Source organism: Chlamydotis macqueenii, chromosome 5, assembly GCF_036417535.1.
Source record: "Chlamydotis macqueenii isolate bChlMac1 chromosome 5, bChlMac1.mat, whole genome shotgun sequence".
NCBI classification, from domain to species: Eukaryota; Metazoa; Chordata; class Aves; order Otidiformes; family Otididae; genus Chlamydotis; species Chlamydotis macqueenii.
The window spans coordinates 2,942,584-2,966,768 of NC_141560.1; the positions used below are offsets into that span (position 1 = coordinate 2,942,584).

Sequence of the window (24,185 nt, forward strand, 5' to 3'; positions counted from 1 at the left end):
AAAAGAAAAAAAGTGACATTAGAGTCATTTAGAAAGCAGTTTTACAGCATTGCTGGACTGGATATTTTTCCAGATTAAGCATAACTTGCAGGGGACTTTCTAGCCAAGTTACCTTGAGCTATTTTTTGTAATTTGATTAGAATTGAAGAGCACGTCTGACTATTACACTTCGTAGTGGCTGCAGGAACCTTGAGTGAGTAGTTATGTGGAAACTAAGCATTATAATGGTCTCAGTACCTGTGATCCCTGTTTTTTGGCTTAAAGGTATTTGAGCATGTTCTATCTAACTTAATATTATTTCATGTTTAATGGGAGAAGCCAGCTTTAAGGCCATTAGAAAGGAAAAAGATCTTTGAAAGCAAACAGCTGAAATGGTTCATGGCTCCCAACTAGAAAAATCATAGGCCTTAAAGAGGTGCTTTGCTGACTTCTTCAAGTATTATAAAATCTACTTCAGTCTAGTAATTGGAGACAAAAGAAAAACTTGGAATGTTATCCAAGAAACAACCATGTTAATAGTTTTCCCTTTTCTGGCACTGCCTTTTAAATTTATGGCCACAGCAGCAGAATATGCTCATGTCCTATGCAAATTCTTTTCTTAAATCATAGAATCACAGAAGGGTTGGGTTGGAAGGGACCTTCAAAGCCCACCCAGTCCAACCCCCCTGCAAGGAGCAGGGACATCTCCAACCAGATCAGGTTGCTCAGAGCCCCGGCCAACCTGGCCTGGAATGTTTCCTGGGATGGGGCATCCACCACCTCTCTGGGCAACCTAGGCCAGTGTTCCACCACCCTCAGCATAAAAAATTTTTTCTTAAAATAGAGGGAGGTAGATTCAGACTGGATATTAAAACCCATTACCCCCAGTCCTGTCACAACAGGCCCTGCTGAAGAGTCTCTCCAATGTGCAGGTACATCTGCTAAAGAGAAGCTGAGTATCTGAACTTAAGCACAAAACCTTCCCAGAAGCCCTGATATAACAATGCTCAGTATCACGGACAAATATTTTGCCTAAAATTCCTTATTTCTTGTTCATAAAGCTGAAATTAGTGATACTATTAAGACAAGAGACATTATGTTTAAAAAAATTTTATTTTTCATTTACATCAAAAAAGTTGTCATCTTTCCCCTGTTAAAAAAGTTTATACATCTTATACAAAAATGTAGTATAAATACCCCAGATTTTCTTCAGATCTCATATAAAATTAGTACCGTTTGAGAAAAATAGTCTCTTTCCACACTGAACATCTCCACATTTTAAATAACATAAATAAAAAGTATTTGTAACAAATTAAAGACAACTTATAAACTTTCACAAAATAGCTTCTAGGCAAATAAATAGGAAATAAAATAGGAAATAACACTGTGGAGACATTTTTTTGTTATTTTTTTTTTATAAAAACCAGAAAATAATTTGATCCTCAAGTTTCTCAGCTTATGCCAGTTCGTGTGTTTGTGTGTGTTTATCATGGTAAGGAATGAGATCGTAAGCAGCCAAGCTGTCAGAGGTGCCCGATCCTCCGGTAGGAATCTGCATGCACTGCTCGCTGCTCCGGTAGCAAGGCCTAGAGAAAGAAGGCAAGTGGGATACTTCACCCTGATATCCAGATTTTCTTTTCAATACTTTGTTAAAAAGCAAACCGCCAATATAAGCGAAGCAAGCAACGCGAGACAAACAAAAACACACACGAAAGAAAACATGCAAAGTATCACATACTGGATTTCTCTAAATACTAGCATTAGCACTACAGAAATGCAACTGAGGAGATATTCAGGATGCATTTTCTAGATGCAGGGACTCTTTAGATGGCTCATCCATGTTTTTTGGAGGATTTAAAAGCATCAGTGGCAGTGCTGAACTTCAATTAGCAAAGCAGTTCAGTTTCTTAGAAGAAATAATCTGCCACTGTATATATATTTATTTTTAATATCACAGATTGCTGAAGAATATTTGTGAAAAATGTAGCCCAACTGACCTCCTTTGAAAGAATTTGCGTTTCTATTTGAAACCTAGTTGTAAGTCTTCTCCCGAGACAGGTGAACACGCTGTTGGTCTGAGGTGGTTTGAATTTTCAAATAAAAAGCTGAAGAAACGGGAACTTGAGCAACTCTAAGCACTCTGAGCAAAAATATTTGTTAGTTCTAAGACAACTTAGGAAAAGACTGGGTCGTTAACAGCTCCCAAATCCAGTATTGAGCAAGGAATATGGGAACAAGTGCAGCGAGTGGTACTGGGCAGCAGGTAAGAATCACAGCACTGGACATCGCACAAAATCATTTGGAATTTAGAAGAGTCCAGATAGGTTAACACAGTAGAAAAGGTTCAGGAACTTTAATTTAGTGAAAGTTGAATGTATGACAGTAGCCTTTGGAGGACGATTGCCCAAAACTTACTGTAAAATGCATGAGAACGCAGACCACCATAGCCATGATCAAAAAGCAATGAAAATTGCAAAGCATGATGAACACAAAAAAAAAAATTCCCAAAAGGAGGGGGATAACTTTGGATACCTTATTACACAGAAGGACTCAGGAGCTAAGAAAGCTGCAAAGTGCAAAGCAGCAAAACTAGGTGATTAAATTTACACAGAAAGCGTGGAGATAACCTGACGTTGTACTCACTGGTGAAAAGGTGATGAAGAGGGATTAGGATGCAATTTTTCAAGGTGCTAAAGGGGACATTAAAATGGACATAAGCTCAACTAATCCTAGAAATCAGGATGATGAAGAAAAATCAACACTGAGAATTAAAACAAGATGGGCTTACAGAAATGTCACAGTTGAGACAAACTAAAACAAATTTGGCCTTGTTTATAGTTGTAGAATGCATGTGTTTAATAATGATTTTAGAAAGTTAGCTAGTAAAGCCCATGGAAAAAAAAGCTGTAGGACATGTTATAAACTGGAATATCCACTCACTTTAAGCAAAAAAAAAAAAAAAAAAAAAAAAAAAAAGAGCAGTAGAAAAAAAAAGAGGACCAAGTGCATTAGTGCATTGACAGCAAATATTTGCAAAGCCTCTCAAAGTATTTTTAAATTCATGAAGCTTTCCAGAATAAAAAGCTTTTACAGGAAATGTAGAAGTGATTTATCTGTAGAAGTCTCAGTTCCAGGATGTGACGAGTTTGCAAATTGTTTCTCAGGCTTTCAAAGGCCAAATTACAAAGTCATCCCTCCTAATGCAATACAGAGCACATTCATTTGCAGATGCTACTGCTGTAATATGGCTTTTATTGATTTCAAAATTAGAGCGCACGCTCTAATTTCCATTCAGCTTGACCAAGTACATCAGCCTGTGGTAATGCACTTCTGTTGGGAGTCAGCTGGAAGTGAGAGAACCTTACAATTGATTTATTTTTACTTATCCTATATCATTTGTTGTTAAGTTCTTTTTTTGGGAAGAACTCTTTGATTTTCTACCTTTCTTAAAAAAAGAATTCTTATTCCAAGCCTTGGAAACTTTAGAAACTATTACTGCATATACTCTCTCCACAATACCTTTTTATCCAGAATACCCTACTAACTGTTCAGAGATTTTTGAGCATCAAAATCTTGCTCTTATTTTTTTTTTAAAGTGTAACTGCAATCTGAGTTTAAAAGGTAATTTTTTTTTTTTCTGCTAACAGATCAATAAAAATGTTAGCATTTTTATCTAAGTTATTTAGAGCTTTTTCTTTTCTCATAAGATAAAGCTGTAATATTATTTTAAAACCTATGGCCTGAGCCAAAGCTTTAGAGATTTAGAGATCTGGTTACTTTTCCAAGAGAAGAGTCATTTGGCAATCCTAGTCCCCAAGAGTAATTTTATATGGGAGATGCCGACTTTTCTACCGATTGCCTGTAATTCACTTTTGCATGTTAAAAATCCAAAGCAACACTACAAGTGACTTTGCCCAGTATGTGCAGTGGCTGTAATCTTCCTTGGAATTAGATTGTTTTTCCTCAGCAATGCCAATGTTGAAGTTTCTGTATAACAATAACAGTCTTCTCCAAACAATGTCTTGTCTTCTGGCCAAATAATGAAGATAGGCTGACCTTATAAAAAGGATTAATTTGTTTGTATTATGCTCTGCTGCAGCCGACAGACCTCCACGTGACAGCACCAGCCCAAACTAGTACTTTACGTGTGATGGGTATGTGCTTGTGCAATACATATAGTGTATTTTTTAAAACAAAGCTTCCAGACATGGATATTAAGTAAAGAAAACAAAACAAAACCTATAGACACTTACTGCACATGGAGCAGAAGGAGAAAAGCCAGTTGAATGTGGATGGGAGTGGTTTTTATTTCAAGGAGATTAAGAGGATGTCAGAATCAAGCTACGGCTCAAGCTAAATATGCTAAATAACAGGTTTTATTTGTACTTATCTTTGACAGAATGAATTTTAATTTTAATTTTTGAACTGGCATAAACAGAGAACGGATCAGAATTGAAAAAAAAAAAAAAAAAGACAACTAACCAGATATCCTTTAAAAGTTGTACCTTGCAGAGTAATGAGAGCTTTACCTGTTGCATGTTTGTTGCAGAGGGTCTGCTTTCAAGTTCTTCTTGAAGACGTTGACTCCTCCTCTCTGCTTGGAGTAGCTGGTGTTGGAGCTGCAGGAACTGTTCCTTGGGCACCACGGCACAGCCTTGCTGCTGGAGCTCCCGGGAGTGCGGCGAATGGCTAAGCATCACACTGGCGCTTGAGTGGAGCATCTGGAGAGTCAAGAAAATGAGCCATCAGGAGAAAGCAGCACTGCCAGTCATACAAGGTGTCTTCTAGGGACATCAGGTCAGTCCAGAACCATTTCTCGTACACCAGAGAAACAAGCCTGAACTCAATAACGGAAGCTAAATAGACAGCTTTTCTCTTTCCAATGAAAAAAAGATGCATCTTCGTGTGCAGTTCTGGACTCTAAAGGAATCTGAGCTTTGATTCGTAATTTCAGACCCGAGTTATAAATTCACTGAGTTTCTGATGAAATCCTATCAAAGTTAAATGGGCCTGTGGCGAGCTTGAACTTAGTAGTCCTTTTAAATTTTAACCTTTGTCTCAGCAGCTCTTTGAAAAATACCGTCCATTTACAAATGAGAGCACTAGCACGAGGCAGGCTGAAGAAGTTGTCCACCAGTGCAGATTATTTCTAGTCTTTAATCTAGGATCGAGATACAACATTCTGAAAAGCAAAACAAATTCTCAGTGTCATGTATGATGACTTAAGTAATTTGATGCCAGCTGCTATATTACATCCGGAATTCAGTATTTAGAATCCCGTATATCAGTGTTCACTACTCACTGTAGAAGTTTTAACACATTTTATTCGAGTCATGCGGAGTTTGATGCAAGTCTGGAGACCCCTAAGTGTCTGTTCTGCGTAAGCGAAAGTACACTCAGAGGGGCCCTGGAGATACGGATGCAGGTAGTAATCTGAAGTAGTTTAATTCCAAATTGAAGTCTTGCATTCACAAAAAGACTTGTCTACTGGATGAAGGCATTTCTGGATCTCCCTTCCTATGGTAGCATTGCAACCATGAGAGCCCAAGTTGGATAAACTGGCCCAGCATTAGATGAACTTTCGGACGACAGTACGACTGTTTCATGTGACTATTAGCATTTTTCTAGACTAAAGTAAAATCCAGGTAAGACTAGCTGACAGTTGTAATACTAAAAAAAGACCAGAACTGTACCGTAAAACCCCTGATGTTTCAGAAAAGCTGATTTGCAGCTTGAATTTGCATAAGATTAATACTTTCTTCCCATAAAGTTCAGATGACCACATCATAAAATTCTCACTTATTATCTCAAAACCAGTTACTCTGTTCCCTTAGGAAGAGGCGTATAAGATTTTGTTAGTGGTTTTAGTTTTCCTGTCACAAATGGTAGAATCAAGGCCTCAATTCATAATCATATTTCAGTTATTGAGCTCATCTATAACATAAACTATAAACATTTTTCATAATGGTGCAGCTCTTCTGGCCATGTTAGCATCTGTACATCTCTGCTGGCCCAGGTAAACAGAAAACAGGTTTATAAGTATTTTAAAATAAAACTATTTGTATTTTTTTTTTAAGCTATCAGGAGGTTCCCTTGAATTAACTTGTCTGTAAAGGAGCTGTTCTTTCAATGACAATATAAACAGTGAAAATAATGAGCTTTTGATGGAATTTGTTTAGGGCTTCCTGTAATGTTGTGAAGCACACAAGTATCAAATGAAAGAGCTGAAGAGACAGTCAGTTAACGTAACAGTATCTTAAAAATAAATACCAATTGTGTGGCTAATAAAAACTACATAGTCTTGCTGAATTCTTCTGTGGAAAAAAGTGGAAAAATAACAAACTTGCTAAACTATTAGGGATGGCACTGAGCGTGACCACGTATCAGTCAATATTACGGAAACACTTGACAGTCTGGTGACAAAGCATGCAGAGATCAGAGGTAAATATGAAAACACCTTCAAGCCTCACAGTCAATGGGTTAGTAGGACAGGGTTGAGCCACTTTTCATTTTCATACAATCAATTTAATCCCTTTTGAAGACAATTTATTATTTCTCTCTATTTTCTTGGCAATGCCTTAGAGAGATGCAACTTCTTGCCCTAAAGAATCAAATTGCATGATATACTAACCACGGAGAAGTTAGTGCAGCTGCCCGAGTAAAAATTTTACATAAAAATGAATAGTGGCTTCTTTACTTAGAAGATGCATGGAATTAAAAAAAAAATCCATAAAAGAAATAAATATTTGTTCCATGCTATGGTAGTACATTGAAAAATCATTGCTCTACCTTCGCACACTATTTCAGAAAGAGAACTGCACCCTTCTCTGCTAGTTCCAACCACTGAGTTCTAGACAGGTTAGCCACGAACAAAAGGAGAACAGGCACAAAAGAGAAAGTTAGAAGTCATAAAGTGCGAAGTGAATGTTACACACACCTGCTGTGAAAGTGTTATCAGGAGTAACAAAAGTCCTGCATGTTTGAAATACATTTTTTTAGGAGAAAGTGCAATTCCATGATTGGCGTTTATACTAAAGGGTTTAGCAGTGTTTGGAATTTTCCCAAAGCTTAATTAAGACTATATAAATAAAAGCGCAGGGCATATAAACAGTCTTTCAGTAATTTATCAAAATCTCATCTTTTCTCATCAAATCTTTATAATTTACAGCTAATTACACCGTATATTCAGCATAACATGTTTCCCATTTGCTCACTTGATGAAAAACATGAAGTGTATTAATAAGCAGTGTTGTAAAAGCCTCATCCAGAAGATACTTTGATTTACCAAACAAGTCAAAACTGGGTTTTTTCGGTTTTTTTTTTTAAATATTCTGTTTTAGACTCAAATTCAGAACACCAAATTTAGGCAAGACTGCTGAGAGACAACTCTGAGGTCTAGCTTGACCTTGGGGAACATGCTAACTTAACACAGTTAAGCTTGCCCGTTCCTGAAGCCAAGGACACTTAAGAATTCCGCAGTTTTCATAACATCCAGCACGATCCGTCTCCAGCAGTACTGGGCAGACATCCACATTTACAGCAGGCTTTGGAAGAATCTCAACTGAAGTTTTCCCTCATGCCTTTCGAGTAGCAGCAAGTTGTGTAAATTGTCATTCTATCCCGATCTAGATAAGACACCAAGTCTTAAATTTGGAAAGTTATCCCCATAGTAAATAAGCACAGGTTTCTACATTAAGAGCACCATTATGCAAAAATATTAGTTAGGAAACTGGAGGTTACATGTTTTAGGAAGTGTTAGCCTTGCCTCAAGCACAGAAGCAGATTTCTTCACTATTTGTTTTTCTACCTGAAGCCTTACGTGAATTACGATAAACCACCTGCTTCAGAGAAGCACGTTTGTCACACTTGACATCTTGATAATGAAAGATGAGATTAGGCATTAGAGGAGATTAATTCTAGTTTAGATTAGTTTCCTCTGTTCCTACACACCTAGAAGTTATTTTTAAGTTCATAGATTCAGTGAGATAGCAATAAAGCCCCACACTATGAGTATGGTCAACACTGATTGAGAAGTACCTCCATTAACTGATCATCCAGTTTCACTTGCTTTTTTCTTAGCCCGTCATTTTCTGAGCTGGTTTCCAGTTCGCGTTCAAGACAATTCATCTGACTGATCTATTAAAGACAAGAAGTTTCCTTAGAAAGATAATACTTTCTTATTTTATCTGTTTTTCTTCCAATACGCAAGTCATGAATCCCTGCACATCAAGACCATTCAAGACGAAAAGACATAAGTATTGGAACAAGCGTAATTCTTTGCTTAAAGTGACGTCTAAGACGGCGTTATACAGCGTCTCTGACACAAGTTTCAAGGAATGGGCAGGGTAACTGATTTTTAATCTAAAAGTGGTAATGCTAGCATACAAGTGCTGTGTGTTGCGGAGCAGTTAAGCAGGCTGAGTTTTGTTTATGGTTCCCATCTTCTACCGCTGAACTGCTCGCGCTGAGTAGAAGTCCTGCAGTGTATTGGCATAGACTTCCACCCTGCACGCTCTGCAGAAGCACAGGAGACAGGCAGCTCCTTGGGCCAGGGATTCATAAGAGACAAAGAGCGCAGAGTAAAAGAAGAAAATTGCAGCTACCCACGTTAGCTCTTAGAGATGGGAAGTACTGCACTGAGTCACGTATTTACCATCTAAAACTCACCTTCCTGTTTGCAGATGACAACTCCTTCTGAAGCTGCTCACACTCTCTCTTCAAGCTTAATTTCTCTTGCTCTATGGCTTTGACGATACCTGACTGGCTCTGATGCTTTTGGTGCTTTAGGGAAAGGACAGCGGATTCCAGCTGTCGGATCTAAAGAGACCAGAGATGAACAAATGTGGCAAGACATTCCAGACCATTCAACAAATCAAACTGCATCTACGTCATCTGAAATACTGAGCACTGAGTGATTTTGGACTCATAACAGGTTCTGGTACATTTTTGACATTTTAGCTTTGAGCAACGAAAGGCCTTTCCCTTTCCCCTTCCTGTAATCTGCCCAATACTGTGAGCCAAGAAACTGAACGTGAAGAATGCTAGGAATACGAAGAAGTTTTTATGAAAGAAAAAAAACTGAAGGGTGTTAACTAAAAGTCAGACCGGAATCTTAGATAAGAGTTACCAGGATTTTCTTTTAAAAAAAGAGCTGTTGGAAACATCATATGAGTGTCTGCATACTCAGTGCAGATAAAAAGGAAAACAATGCCCTTATGCATTCTTTCTGCAAGTGTTTCTATTCAAAACTAAGGAGCAGCATTCCTCTCCTGTATCACCCGCTGCAGAACAAGAATCCGTGACATTTTGCCTAGCACGCGGGGGCTGTCCCTGCGATCTGTCAGCTTGTTCGGGTTACCTTCTCCCTGGAGTGAGCCAGGTCTGCCTTCGTGCTCTGGACTTCTCTCTGCAGCCTTTCGTTCTCCTGCCTGAGCCGCTGCTGCTGCTGTTCCGTCAGCTGGTCCAGTTCATCCCAGTGCGGTTGCCTCTCTTGGTCCTGCAGCCCTGAGGAAGGCACAGCCACTTCTAGAACCCGATTCTTAAGACAGACAGAATTGCAGGGTTAGGCCTTAAACAAAGAAGAAGCAGACATTTTCTCTATTCAGGTGGGTTTTAAGTAGGCTTTCCGTAACCGCAGACTCTAAAGTCACAGGATTCCCATCTTCCTCCCAGGCCTACGCGCCGTTTTCCACCAAGAAACCCAACTTGCTAATCACAGTGCAAACCCAAAGCGCTTCCCTTCGCTAAAATCACAGATAATAGCTTTGCACGGCGTGGCTGATGTAAGTGCACGGAGTTCAACAACACCGAAAAGCAATTTGTGCTCCATTTCACAGCCTCATCAAGCAAAGAATAGAACTCAGAATTATATATTATTCAGTAATAGCTGTAATTTAGTTCCTGTTGTACGATTCTGAAACAGCCTATTTTCCATGTGGACATTAAATATTCCTTAATTACATGGCAAACAAGCCAAATTAGTAACTGAATTCATAATACCAATCCCAAGACTGCTGTCTACAACCTCCTTCAGCTACAGTTCCTCATCAGTTAAGAGAGGCTGATATGATACTGTGCGTTTCAAAACCAAGTCTGACTGAAAATCAGACCCCCCTGTCAATTAGTTTAACTGTTAATAAATGTATAGTTTTGATATGTGTAGATTAATACATTGTCCACAGATTTATTTAATTTTTTTTTTTGCACAAAAGATTTCTTTCAGGGAAGAATGAAGACTCAGGAGGTGGACTGATCATTGTGCATCCTCACGTTCAAAACTTAAAGTTTTTTAAAAATAAGTTTAAAATCTGTACATTATATACAGTCTGACAAGACTAATTATAGTTAACTATTTTTAAATGGAAAACTACTAAATACAGAAAACATCATTAAAATACGACTTTTTCTATACCCACTTCCTTTCAGCTTTTTTTTTTTTTTTTAATCATAGAATCACAGAAGGGTTGGGTTGGAAAGGACCTTCAAAGCCCACCCAGTCCAACCCCCCTGCAAGGAGCAGGGACATCTCCAACCGGATCAGGTTGCTCAGAGCCCCGGCCAACCTGGCCTTGAACATTATATCACTTGCTCAAAAAATAATTAAAAAAAAAAAAATCGATAGTTGTGTAACTCAGAGTCTACTTGCTCAAGCCTGCAGCACTATTTGCGTCCTTGTAGCGGACAAGCCAACCTAAAAAAAAATAAGTTGGCTACAGCAGCAGGCTACAGAGGGGAGCACTAGTGTCTGGAAAGCCTGGCATGCAAAGCAGAGCGACTTTGAGGCACCTGAAGATGGTTACCTTTTCACTGGCATTCTGCAGCTGCTTGTGTAGAGACATCACCTCTTGTTTAAGAGTTTCCTTCTCCTGCTGCGTCACCCGTAAGTCAGATTTTAGTCGGGACACTTGCAGGTTAGTGTTTTGCAGCGCTTCATCTAGACTCTGAGCCTGTAATGAGCAGAAGCACAGCTTGGCGTTTGCTGGACCAAGATTTCTTGTCAGCTTGATCTGCTAGGATGTGTATGCAGCACGTATCACACATATTTTGGATCTCTGATGGAAGGATTAAAGAAGTTACAATGCTCACAGCCTCCTCCAAAAATCCCAAGTTATTTTTTTAAAAAAAAACTTTCTTTTCCAAATTAGTAGCCATCCGCTTTGAATACAGCCACAACACTGCATTCAACAGAGATGCATCTTCCAGCCCTGGATATTTGTTATCATATGCTTGGATGAGATTTTTCTTGAATTATTTATTCTTCCTGGCAGCCCATGGCCAAGAAGAAGCTGCCAGGGTAATCAGCCAAGCAGATAGCCCTTCGTTCTCCTGCCTGGTGAGAGATGAGCCACCGCCAGAAGAGCGAGGAGCAACGGCAGAGCCTCTGCAGTGTTTTAGGAATAACTGCACAGAATGAATTGGCAAAAGGAACTTGGCTGGAGAGGCAAAACAACATAGCTTGTTCTCAGGGAAAAGAGTCCCTCATAGCATTTAACGAGTTTCCTCTCGTCCTTGAAGAACGTCACTTTGAAAGCCATCAAAGCGGCCATTCTTAGCTGCATGACATCTTTGCATGCATGAGAAGAGGGCTGTTTTTTATAAAAAAAAAAAAAGCACTACAAGAGATTTTTTTTTTTAAAGAATGCTTTTGATTTAGGGCTATAACAAACGTCATTATTATACCTTTTCTTGTGAAACAGTGAGCTGCGTTTTCAGTGTCTGACTCTGCTGTTCCCAGGACTTTTGTTCCTGCTTCAAGCTGCCAATTGCATTCTCTAAGCAGCTTACTTGAGCTACCTGAAACAAGATTATGTCAGTACGCCTGGCTCCTTCAGGATTCTCTTTAACTCCATTTGACTTTGAGACTTAAGCTAGAGGGAGTTACAGCTACGCAAAGAAAACACAGGAAAACAAAAAACCCCTCCGCTCCCAGCCCGCATCTCCGCACAACGGGATCATTATTTACAGCGTGCATTTACAGTGCTCATTTTCAGAGTTACAATACAGTAGAGTTGCAATAAAAGTGCAAGAACACTGTCTTCATTGTCCTGCTGCAATATTTATATCCAAGCCTCTGTTCCTTGCAATGTTTGGAATTTTCTACATAATCAAATTACAGTAAGGCTGTGCTTTAGAGTTTATGCTTTCTCTTTAAGACCAGCTAGGAAAAAAGGCAGTGGCAATTAAGGCTTTATCTGGCTTGAAGGTAAGAAAAAAAAAATCCAAAGTAGTTTTGGGTGATACAGATAATGATACAGGAATTTTAACAGCCCGTTCTAGCATATGTGTAGTGATGGGGATTTGCAGTTCTTCCTTACCTTATCAATACATCTGTTTAATTCCTCACTCAGGGCTTCTTTTTCTTTCTGCAGCTTTTCATTTTTAGTTATTAAGCTCGAAACTTCGTTTTGGAGGTCAGAGAGATCAGGACATCTGGGCAGCTGTGGAAAACAAACCCCCTCAGTTGTGTTTCAGAATTTTGCATGGAAGCGTTGCAGAAAGCTCTCTCCTCCTCCACGCCCAGCATCCGACTCGGGACAGAGCAGGAGAGAGAGGAGCATACTGCAGTTTGGTATGAGTATGACCCAGAGCATCCTTCCTACAACAGCAGTGCTAAGGATTCCTAACTGCCCCGTGATTCCTTGGATTTGCTTTAGGGCTGGTCTCACTCTGCTCATCTGTGAACGGGTTAAAAATACTGCACTGCTGACTTCCGATCCTTTTCCCATTTGACACAGTGCTTCAGCTTAACACTCTGCCTTCTCCTGTGCTGCTCTGTCTTTGCGCATTCAATCTTCGGTCTTTAATTACACTCAAGCCACAATCCACTCTCTAGTGAACAAGCCTCATCTGCTTTTCCTTTTTAAGACCATTATCTATCCTAAGTGTTGGGGGCATCAAATGAGTGCTTTACGCTGCAAAAAAAGTGACTTTGTGGAGCCCCAATCAGGAGAGCTAACTCATTTGTAGCCTTCATTATCTATGTTTATTAGCATGTATTTACAGCCAATTGAACCGCGCTTATACAGGCGATAACCAAGCCCTTCAGGAAGTTATCCTGAGAAGTTGTGAGACGTCAAAGTCTCCAGATGGGTTTAGCAATAGGAATTCTCTGCGAGAGGACGTGCTGGAATAGATCACTCCTTAAACAGAGCTATATGGGTATCAGCAGTTACACAGGAAAATGTTCCCCTGCCTATCCCGTCTGCACAAACTAGAAAAGCCCTGACTATTCCTTGATTAGAGCTTTAAGTCTTTGTCTTCATGGTCAAAGCCTGTCTTTGTAGATCCACTACTCCAGAAGACCTTTTGGCAAAGGCTAAGCAAAACCAACCTTATCTGAACAGTTGTGCATTGTACCCAGAGACTGTTTCAAGAGGATTTGTATTCCCCTACTGCTGTGACCTTTTTAAAAATAAACTATTTCTAACTCGAGCAAGGAGCAGGGCACATTGAGACAGCCAGCATTACCTGATGGCACTCAAATAGGATGCCGTACCTGTTTCGTCTTCTCGAGTTCCTGCTTGAGGATGTGGTTCTCCTGCTCCAACATATGAGCTTGAACCTTCATTTTCGACAGCTCCATCTCCAAGGAAGACACCATATTTGATGACTGCAAAAAGTAAAAGGCTCAGATTTCAACTTAGGAGATGCACAGGGTAACAAAGATTAACCAGGGGATGCTGCAGCCAGGGACATGGGTTAGAGCTGGGATGGCACTGGATGGAACAGAACAGGCATGCTGGACAATGCAGGTAAATATTTAGCATCGCTAAGCTCCATTTACAAGAAACTTGTAGGCTTCTACCTCCCTGCTTTTGGCTGCTGCTCTGCTTTCCTTCCACCCCTACTGCCACATGCAGTACATTTGCGGCTCGTACTTAGGATCTAAGTGCAGCTTTGAAAAACCACACACAACTCAAGAAAGAGATGCTAATTCCATAGCTCCTGGCATTCCTAAAAGTTCCATTGTTTCATACTAGAGACAGCGTAATCCCATACCTTTACTTTGGAGTTTTCCAGTTCCTCTTTCAGTACCAGTCTCTCCTTTTCCCACTCTTCCAGGGTACATTTTCCCGCTTCCCTTTCCTTTTGCTTCAGCACCCTTGCCAGCTGTTGATTCAGATCTTGCACATCTGCTTGATTTTTGGAGTTCCTCTGGCTAAGTTCTGTATTTTCAGAGTCCAGCTGCTGGTTTCTGGTCTTCAGATCCGCCACCTGCATTGGGACAGCAGTGTCAGTTATGCCTGCTTTTACACTGGGGATGAGATTTTAAAACCATTTCCGTTCTATTAAGGTGATTAAAGGAACTGACAAGTGTCACTCCAGTTCAACGGCGGCTCTGAGCGGTGGGGCGTAGCTGTTACTCTGCGTAACAGTCACGACCCCAGTAGCACTGCTTGCTTTATTTCCCTGTAGCTGGTTAGCTTGCTCCGTGCCCTAATTTTAGGCCAAATCAAGTAGAACTGTATTTAGGTGTAGGAATCCACCTGATAGCCTGGTGCACGCACGGTCAGCCTCACAAACTGTTAATTTCTCGTAATTGGCCTCAATTATAGCAGTTATGACATCAGTCATCTGGCACACCCCTCTGTTCCTCCTTCCCTTTGCCACACTGATGGATATTTTGAGGGTTATGCTGGTGAGCTAGGAGATTATTCGGAGCAAGCAGGATTTTAGTAAGTAATGCTAAGAGGGACATGAATGTAAGAGCTGCTAAAACCTTCTGCTTTCCCTCGCATAACAAACCACCCTTCAAATAAAAGCAGCAGTCTCATGGATAGGAGCAAAGGGTCACGGCTGGCAGCGTTCGTCGACCCAGCTAGCTGGGAAATTAGTAGAGGCTGAGTCACACAACCTCTGTTTCCCATGGGCTACTGCAGAGCGTTGCCCACAAAGATTACAAAAACCAAAAGATTTTTAACTTTATGTTTCTATTAAATAACCTTTCCAAGGTTATCTGGTCAAGCCAGCCTCATAAATCCCAAAGAGTTAATGAGAACAGTTACCAAAAAGTTTAAATTTATCTAATGGTCATTTTCTACTGCCTCTGTGGAACAGCTTTTATACAGTGAGGATTGCGACAGAGAAGGTTATGGGCTCAGCCCGTATACCTGCTTTTTCAGGTTGTCAACCATCTTCTGGACAGCCACTTTCTCCTTTCTCACCGCCTCTATCTTTTGCCTAAGGAAAAAGGAAAGCTCGTTAACGTTACAGTCACTTGTTAATATACACGCCTACAAGAATGGGCTGGGTTTTGACATCACCAGAAATGGTAATTTTGAATATTTATTAATGGTTTAGCATCACCGTCTTGCACAGGCCTGGCAAGTGCTCGTTTCCCTGAGATACCCATGCAGTTTTTTTCCTAAAAAGGGAGAATACTCCCAGAATCACGGATGGTTATCTACTTGCAAATGACCAAATCACTTACTCCGTGACACTACACCCCTCCTACCTTTTCTAAGGCTACACCAGCCCAACAAGCTGTGCCTTTGCTGAAGCAAGAACAATTGCATCAGGTCAGCTCATAAGCAGGTCCTGCGTTTGTGTGTGTTACTGGGTCATCCGGACTCCTACAGTTAAGCCCCTGCTTTCGCTCTAGGAATGGGCAGGACAAGCTGGGGCAGGGGAAAAAGGATGAGAAATAGACTGTCAACCAGCTGGATTTCCTGTGGCACTGTAAAATAAGTCCATTTCAAGTTTTGAAGAGTATCTAACACACGCTTTGAGAGCAGGGATGTAACCATGGTGTCTGCACCACAGCGAGAGCCCGAAGGCATACACGTGGTACGTGCCCCGTTGAGTTCTTACCGCATTTCTTCTCGGGATCCATTCAGCTCCCTCAGTTTCAGGCTGGAAGCACTACCTTCCTCATTCAGTAAAGTCACTTCATTTTTCAGAATAGCATTTTCTTCTCTGAGCTTCTCAGCTTCACATCTGCGGCAGAGAGATGAGACAAGTGAAAATTGTTTCTGCCTATTGTCTAGGCCCACAGGGAGAAAAATCCCTATACCTGTAATATTTCAAAACAAAGCTACAATTAACTCATTTTATGTATGAACAGTGTGTGGATTTTACATTTCATTTAGTAAAAGCGATCGCTGAAAAGGGGGCTTTTTGGGCATGCTTGTGTACGGCTAAAGTTAATTAAAATCCAAGATACCTAGTAAGAGCGTCACCTTTCAGTCCTTAAGTTACAAATAACAACTTTAAACAGCTTAACACCACAATATGCTGACTGCTAGGAGAGCGTGCTGTTTCCCCAGCTGTTTCTGGCGTCTGGGATGCTGGGAAGAGCACTGCTGGAAAATGCCTTTTCTGCTTGAGGTGGCTGTAGAGGAACAGCTTCGTCGTGGTGTAACACCCGAAAGAACAGTTTCCTGCAGAAAGCTGGTGCTGAACAATAATTAAGTCACTTGTAGCCACTTTATGGCCTCCAGAAAAAAAAAAAAATCCTTGCTGAAGTACAGCAGTTAAAAACAAGTAGGTAACCTATTATGTTCTCTGCGCTGTAATGGTATTTACCAGATCACACGCCTCATGGATTCCTAACACAAAGTGCTCCTGCTGGGAAAGAAATCACCGGAATTCTCTAGTATTAACTTAAAAATTGAGAAAAAACAGAAGCATTTTAGCATTCGAAGCAACGTTCAGCACTAGAAGGAAGCAAACCAAGTGAAGAGGTGGTATTAGTAAAAGCTGAAAGCATTCTGGAAGTGTTACCGTAGTATTTTGGACACAAAAATACAGGAGTTTCTGATGCACTGTCAGCTACGCGCTGCGAAGGCGACTGCATCTGCAGACAGAACGGCCGGCAGGTTGCTCCTGTTTTGTCGTTCAGTGTTAGGTCGCGGTCAGAGAGGAGTAAGTCACACACATTTATTTCAGCCGTCGTTATCCACGATTAATCAGCCTGCTTGCTAGTAATTAGAGCCCAAGGCACTCTTTGCTAATGAAAGCTAAACTACAGTGGTTAATGCAGCCACCACAGAGCAGGCAGGCGGCTACAAAGCGATGAGCGGGACGCTAGGTTAGTTTCTACGCGGCACATTCGATTACCGCAGGGCCGGCACGCTTCCCAAAAAGTTTGGCAAGTGTACGTTACCTCAGGAGATCGACTTTTTGCTGCAGCTCAGTGCACGTGCTTTGTAAGCCGTGCATCACTGGACTCCTCTCCTCGTGGAAATGCATCTCGTTTGGGTTAACCAGCATGGCAACGTCCTCCTTCAGCTTTCTGCTGGACTCTTGCAGCTCCCTCTTTTCCAGCGACATTTCTTCCACCGTGCTGTCGCTTCGGGCACACTTGTCTCGCTGACCTGCATGTTCTTCCAGCTTCCCAAGCTGGCATCGCAGTCTTAATTTGTCACCGCATGCCTCTCTGTTTCCTTGTGCATCCTGTTCTTGGACATCTCCCAATTCTTTATCTTTTTGGAGGAGCTGTGTGTTTTCCTCGCTGAACTTAACACTTTCCAGTTTACTTTCTTCTAGCTTGCCGTGAAGGCTTCTCAGCTTACGCAGGCTGTCTTCTAGCACTTTATTTTTTTCAGCTAACTTTAGCACTTCAGATTTCAGATCCTCGTTTTCTACCTGAATTTCTTCTTGTCGTGACAGAAGTTTAGCCTGTGCCGTTGAATTGTCTTCTAACTCTTCGACCCTCTTCCAAAGCTGAGCTATTACGCTCTTCAGCTCCCCGTCTGTTGACCCAGGAGCATGATCAAGCTGGAGAGAGGCTTCGCTTAGTTCTTCAGCCTTCTCAAGCTCAACCTGCAGCTTCAAAGCATCAGAAACAAAGGCTTTATTTTGGGGAGCCATTCTGTAATTTAGCAGGTGAGCCTTCTGCTGTTTAATGTCATCGTGTAACATTTTTGGTCTGGGAACTCTCTCAAGGTTTTTCTCGAGATCTCTTTTTTGCTGCAGCAGAGGCACACGAGCAAGCAGCTCTTGATTCTTGTCACAGTCCTGATGGCCATCAGCTTCCAGCGCTGCTTTACCTCCTTGCATCCCACCCCTCTGCACCTCCAGCGCACGGCCGCCAGCTCGGGCTTTCACACATGCTTTCTCCACGTCTGAATCCACCTCAGTCATTTCTTCCAGGTCTGTAGTATCAGCCTCCAAAAGCAAAAGGCCATTTGAATCTGTTCCCTCTTCTGCATCGTTACAATCCCTGGGCAACCCTTCGAAATCAGGATCTGTTTCATCTGGCAGCTGCGATCGTTCCGAGCCGGAGTCGGAGCAGCCAGGACTGGGAGGTCACGCGGGCTCCCGCTCCGCCGCTTGCAACCTGTGCTGCAGCCTGACGATCTCAGCAGCCATTCTGACGTTTTCCTTCACAGCTTGCTCGTGCACTTTCTGTAGATTTAAGAGGACATCCGCATCATCTCCCAGAGGTGCCACACCAGAGAAAGAAGCAATTTTGGTCTTTGCTTTGGCGTACTCCTTTTCCAGGACCCTGTAATGATTTTGTAGCGCAGAAAAACTGTGGGTCTCCCACTGCAATCTCTGTATTTTCTCTTGAAGGTCTGAGATTTCCAAACTCATCTCGGCCTTTTCCGATTCTGCCTTTACACAAATGTCTTTGTTTAAACTCTCCAGAGCAAGAAGTTTGGAATTGAGTTCTTCTTTCTCCTGCTTATATTCACTGTCAAGCCTCTCCAGCTTTTGCCTAACCATCTTCCCGGTTTCTTCCACCACGGATATATGCTCTTCTTTGTTCTTTAGCTCTTGCTCGTGGTCATTCTGCAGTTGCGCTATTTTATCATTCAGCTTTTTCTCTTGCTTCTCAGCAGCATTCCTCAGGTCTCGCAGCTCCTTCTGAAGCTGCTCCCTCTCACACACAAGCTTGTTCACTTCTTCCTTGAAGTTTTTCTCCAGGAGATCTTTCTCCTGGGTCAGGGCAGAAGAAATGGCCTTTTCATTTGCCAGACTTTGCTTCAGTTGCTCGCGGGCTTCAGCAACCTCCTGAGCAATTTCATCCTTTTCAAACTCCCACTGAGATTTCTCCTCTCTCTGCTGTTTAGCAAGTTCACGCAACTCTTGCTGGTAACGTCCTTCCAGATTTTGGATCGTTTCTTCGTATTTATTCACAAGCGTTTGTGTGTCGACAGAAAACTGAGTTTCTGTATGAGATGCTCTTCTGTTATAGTCACTTTCCATTTTTTTCCTAAACGTGGTTAACATAATATATTACTAAACTCTAGGCTAACTCAAAGAGATTCAAATGGGTTTATAGGCTGAATAAAACAAGGTAAAAATTACTTTTTCATGGAGTTTTAGAGGATGTGCTATTTGACCGGTGTTTCTGAGAGACAAAGTTAGATTTGAGGCTGTTTGTTGAAACTTCAAAAATAAAAATCTAATTGCTTTGGAAACAACTTATGAGATGTCCTCAGAAAAGGTGTCATGTACAATATATCCCCTCCTGTCTTGTGACCAGATGTGTGGGGGCAGATGTTCTTACTCCCATCCCTCCCTGTCACCCCAGGACAATTTCAGTTTCTTTTGACACTGGATCCTGGCTAAAGGCATTCACCAGCCATCCTTTTACTTCTTCAGAAAATAACAGCTCTGAAAAAATGCTTTAAAAGTGCAAAGCAGGGATTTGTAAAGCACAGGGATCCTGAACAGAGCCCAGATTAATCATGCCTGGTTATGCTTTAACACTATTCTTGCCTCTGGGTGAGCTAAAAATCAATATAAATATCTGCTTGAGAAAGGTCAGAGGACAGAGCCCCAGGACAGCGGCCCAGTGTTGCTGGAATAGAACAGGTAGCAGTGCTCAAATTACGCATTGCAAACCGTTTCTGCGCTAGGTTCACCTTGGTCACCACGCCAAGCCGTCACGGTCAGCGTACGCCACTCCGTCCCTGCCGGCAGCGACACTCACCTTTCCTCCTCCCGCTCCTGCTCGTGCTTCCTCAGCAGCTCTTGTTGGAGCTCTTCCTTCTCCAGGGCGTGCACCTCCGCCATCCTTTTCAGCTGCTCGTGGAAGCCACGTTCCAGCTCTCCCTTCTCTTCCTGCAGCGTCTGCACTAAAACTCTCATCTTTTCTTCCACCCAGACGCCGTTTTGAATCAGTTCTTCCCGTTCTTGACTGAACTTCTCATTTACCTGCTCCAGTCTGGCTCTAACGTCTTCTTCATGCTCCTGCCTCAACAGTTCTTGCAAATTGGCTTTTTCCTCCTCGAAATTGATTTTTAATTTGTTTTTCTCATCGTTATGTTTACAGTTGAGTTTTTCTTGCTCTTCTCTGAGCAGTGCTGCCTCTCCTTGCAGCTCCGCAATTTGATTTTTAAGGCCAGTTATTTCCTTTTCCATGACACGGATCTCTTCCACGTACTTCTTCCTCGCATCCTCTCGCTCCTTTTCACAGTGGATTTTTGTCTCCTCTAGCTGCTTCTCGTAATGGCTCACCTGAAAAAAGGAAAACAGATTGGGCTGGTTCATTTGCTACAGAATGTTCTACAGAGATATATTCTCAACATTTCTGTATTATATATTCCCCTATATTCTACAGAATATTTTGATTTACAGATTAGCCTCTTATATTGATTTTCTCTGCAAAGAACGCTGCAGTGCTCAGCTTAATTTCTTAGTGGGATAAAGATGATCATTACATAGTAGCCAGTGAAATTCATGCTTTCAAAATTCAAACAGATTTTGTCAGGGGGGTGCGGGGAGCAACTAGCAATTTTCAAGTCCTAAGTCAATTTTGCAAACTGCACGTGGGCTATTTATTTCAGTGATTACTTTTTTCAAAACCTCCCTCAAATTAAGAGGCAGATGAGGCCTTTTCCTTTAAAAAAGGCTTTTTTTTGGTTGTTTGAGGTGTTTGTTTGGTGGGAGTTTTTTTGTTTTGCCTGATGGGACCCCCAGCTTCTGGTCCTGAACTGACTCCTGCAGAACAAGCCTGGCCATCTCTGCGTCAGCGCGCTTCACCTGCGGAGCATGGCAGGGCTCGCTTGCTCGGAGCCATCGTCACCCCGACACTGATGCTAGCGCAGGCTGGGGGTGGGTGTTTGCTGTGCCCAAAGCTGTGCCAGCTTGCCCCACCACCACCGACAGGTACTGGAGCGGAGCTGCCCTGGCCTCCTAAGCCCATCCAGACCCAAGCTTTCTCCACGGAGAGCCAATGGAGATACTTCTACTTGTGTGGCAAGATTAATCTGAAGATGGACACTCAAAATGGGGAGCTGACTGCCCATTTTCAGCAGCACAGATATTATAACAGCAGCATTTCTATACTCCCACAGCACAGATCACATTTCAGTAGCATTCAGCAATGCAGGCTCCTGCCAGCAGCCCCTCTAACCCATAATTATCCCATGCCAGTGGGCATGAAGTGGTGAATTCAAATGCAGCAGGCTTTCAAGACAGGAAATGCAGTACTGCCTCGGAAAGGCTCGCTGCTCTCTCGTTAGCTGCTGGGTAGCGTGAGGATCTACTGCAGCATTCGTTCAGCCCTCCCCAGTGCCTCTCCATCACACAGCAAGATGCAGAAGGAGGAGGGAAGGTAGAGGCTCAGCTTCACATAAAAGTTATAATTTGACCAGGAATTAAAAGTCCTTCAAGACCGTTCCACCGGTATGAAGAGGCTGGACAAGTTGTGAAGCTCTGTTTTAAGTTAAAATAGCTTACTGTGTCTTCCAGCTCCTGTTTGAGGTGATGTAGATCTCTGTGATGCTGCTCCTTCATTTGTTCAATGGCCATTTCTGCCTCTATGCTCATATTTAATGGGTTGCAGTCTTCTGAACCAAGTCCTGTAAAAATAGTAATTATATATGCATTCTTGAAGCCCAAAGAGATACATTCTCAATAGAGTTATTTCTAATTAAATTTGTTTACTTGCAGCTCCCCAATTCCCATCACACACACAGAAGAAGCTGCAAATATTAATGTCAGCTTTGAATAGAGTACAGCATCCGTATTCCACGTAATGTTACACAGCAAAACAGAAGTGGTGATTGAGTCTCACTGAGAAATTTTGGGAAAATTTTGACGTAATTGCCTCTAAGATGTTATCATAAACACCTACAGCACAGAAGCTGGTCATACAGGAGATGTGCTTTACCTTGGTCAGGCTCAATAGCACTGTTGCCGTGACTTTTCATATCGATGTCGAACTCTTCCGACAGGGAATTTTTCAGCGAAGGCCTGAGCACTTTGCCTTGGGCACGGTACTCCTCCAGCTCCGACTGCAGCTCATCTATCTGGTCCTGCAGCTCCTGAGAGTCGGGGGGAAAAAGAAGCCTGAGTGAAAGCAACCAAGGCAGCTGAGCATCTGTACATCAACACATTCCCACCATGAGGAAACAAACCCCCAAAAGGGGAAAATTTTTTTACGCTGAGGGTGGTGGAACCCTGGTCCAGGTTGCCCAGAGAGGTGGTGGATGCCCCATCCCTGGAAACATTCCAGGCAGGTTGGCCGGGGCTCTGAGCAACCTGATCTGGTTGGAGATGTCCCTGCTCCTGGCAGGGGGGTTGGGCTGGGTGGGCTTTGAAGGTCCCTTCCAACCCAAACCATTCTGTGATTCTATGGTTCTATGACATTTAGGAGGGAATTACAGTAAAGACTTGTCATTAATTCTGCCATCATGCCACAGTTGGTCATCCTCCTGTCAGCAAAACAACGCCCTTCTCCAGCTTCCGACATGTGCAAGTAATGGATGCGCTTCTTACTAAAAGAGCAGAACCTTCTTCAGACTGAGGGCCTGAATATATTCTGCCTCTGAAGTACATCGTGCTCCAAGACCTTTCACTTTATTCATTCTTCCTATGACCTTTTTTTAAGCAGCACCTTAGGAACATTTTCAAACAGTTGAGAAATAGCTCCTCCAGCACCATCTACTTGAAAAATCAAATCAGAAGCAAGCGATCAAATTAGGAGAGAGATCCCCTCATTACTGCATTTACCATCTGGTACTTCTGCCCGCTTGCGAGCGGAACATCCCGAGTGTTTGTGCCAAACGCCATGCGCTCAGCTCAAACAACAGTGGTTATTGAGGGAAATGAATCCCTGAACGCGTAAACACACAATGCTAGAGATCTGAAGGGTTCAGAAAGCGAACCTTGAGTACTGACACATATCTGGCAGTACTCAAAAAAGAAAATCAATTGCATGTCCAAGCAACGTCTTATCAAGAAGTATCAATTCAACAAATATTTCTAGACAATCTTTGCTTGCTAAGAGAGCTACCGTGCTGTTTCAGATGAGACAGCCTTTTGCTGAGGCAGTCCTTTATTGAGTGAAAAGGTTCCTGCAGATCAGATGAGCCGAATGCTGTAACCATTGTAGTCATCAGAAAGGAGATATAGAAATAGGTAACTTGCAGGCTCACCTTAAAGAAGTATTTCAGCCATACAACATTTGGGAAGGCGAAGACAAGCTTTACACTTTCAGTTTTATTTTAAGAAAATACTACTGGTTTGGAAACCAGCAAAACTCCGATATATCTTATTGCTGCTGTAAGTTCCTGCAACTCTGAATTCAAATTATTTCATAAATCAAAAAACGGCTGGTGCACAGTTTGCAGGAAGGGCGTTCTCGGCGAACGTGGCAGATGAGCGGCAGGTCCCCAGCCCTGGGCTCCACTTACCCTGCACTGCCGCTCGTACTCGCTTCTCATCTGCGCCAGCCTCTCCTCCTGCAGGAAAAACTCCGCGCTGCTGGGATCCAGGTCACCGAACTGAAACGGCACGAACAGGACCCAGTCACCCTTCCACCGAACAGCCCTGCTCATCGCAGCCTGGATGCCGTTCGCAAGCAGTCCTGCAGCCTGTGCCCTCTCCCCCCTGGGTTTTGTTTGCTTTTTAAAAAAATTGTAAACACAGAAGCTCTGCTTTTTAAAAAATTTTAAGATTTGTCAACCAGGTAGGCTGTGCCTTGGTCACATCGGGATAGGGACCCCAAGAGCCTCCAGCTATGAGGTAAATTGGCAGCTCCAGTGTAGCAGCTGAAAAGCAATTTAATTCTGGAAGCACACTGGGAAGCGGAGGATTTACCTTCTCAGCCAGGACGTTTTCCAAGTTCCTCTGCAGTTTGCTTGCCAAACTTTCATACTCGGCCAGTTTTTCTCCCGTCTCCAATAGCTCGCTTTCCAGGCGGCTGTTTTCCTGGACCAAACAAAAAAATCCCCCAACAGCCTCAGCATTTGGAGAAGGAAAACATTAGCACGTGGTAACTCATTAGAGAGGATAAAAGAGTAATCTCC

General features: G+C 42.3%; 1 protein-coding gene across 1 annotated transcript in view; it reads right to left on the bottom strand.

Moving 5' to 3' along the window:
* Positions 1 to 1,429: 1,429 nt before the first annotated feature.
* Positions 1,430 to 24,185, bottom strand: part of NIN (ninein) — a 46,442-nt gene continuing 23,686 nt past the window's right edge. Inside the window, 18 exon segments of the mRNA XM_086748720.1 lie at positions 1,430 to 1,565; positions 4,509 to 4,700; positions 8,017 to 8,115; positions 8,647 to 8,796; positions 9,338 to 9,517; positions 10,779 to 10,925; positions 11,659 to 11,772; positions 12,294 to 12,416; positions 13,475 to 13,588; positions 13,978 to 14,193; positions 15,090 to 15,159; positions 15,790 to 15,915; positions 17,084 to 19,138; positions 19,862 to 20,388; positions 21,613 to 21,734; positions 22,046 to 22,199; positions 23,571 to 23,660; positions 23,977 to 24,087. Of these exon segments, the coding sequence (XP_086604846.1) occupies positions 1,503 to 1,565; positions 4,509 to 4,700; positions 8,017 to 8,115; positions 8,647 to 8,796; positions 9,338 to 9,517; positions 10,779 to 10,925; positions 11,659 to 11,772; positions 12,294 to 12,416; positions 13,475 to 13,588; positions 13,978 to 14,193; positions 15,090 to 15,159; positions 15,790 to 15,915; positions 17,084 to 19,138; positions 19,862 to 20,388; positions 21,613 to 21,734; positions 22,046 to 22,199; positions 23,571 to 23,660; positions 23,977 to 24,087 (4,653 nt within the window). The 3' untranslated portion in view covers positions 1,430 to 1,502.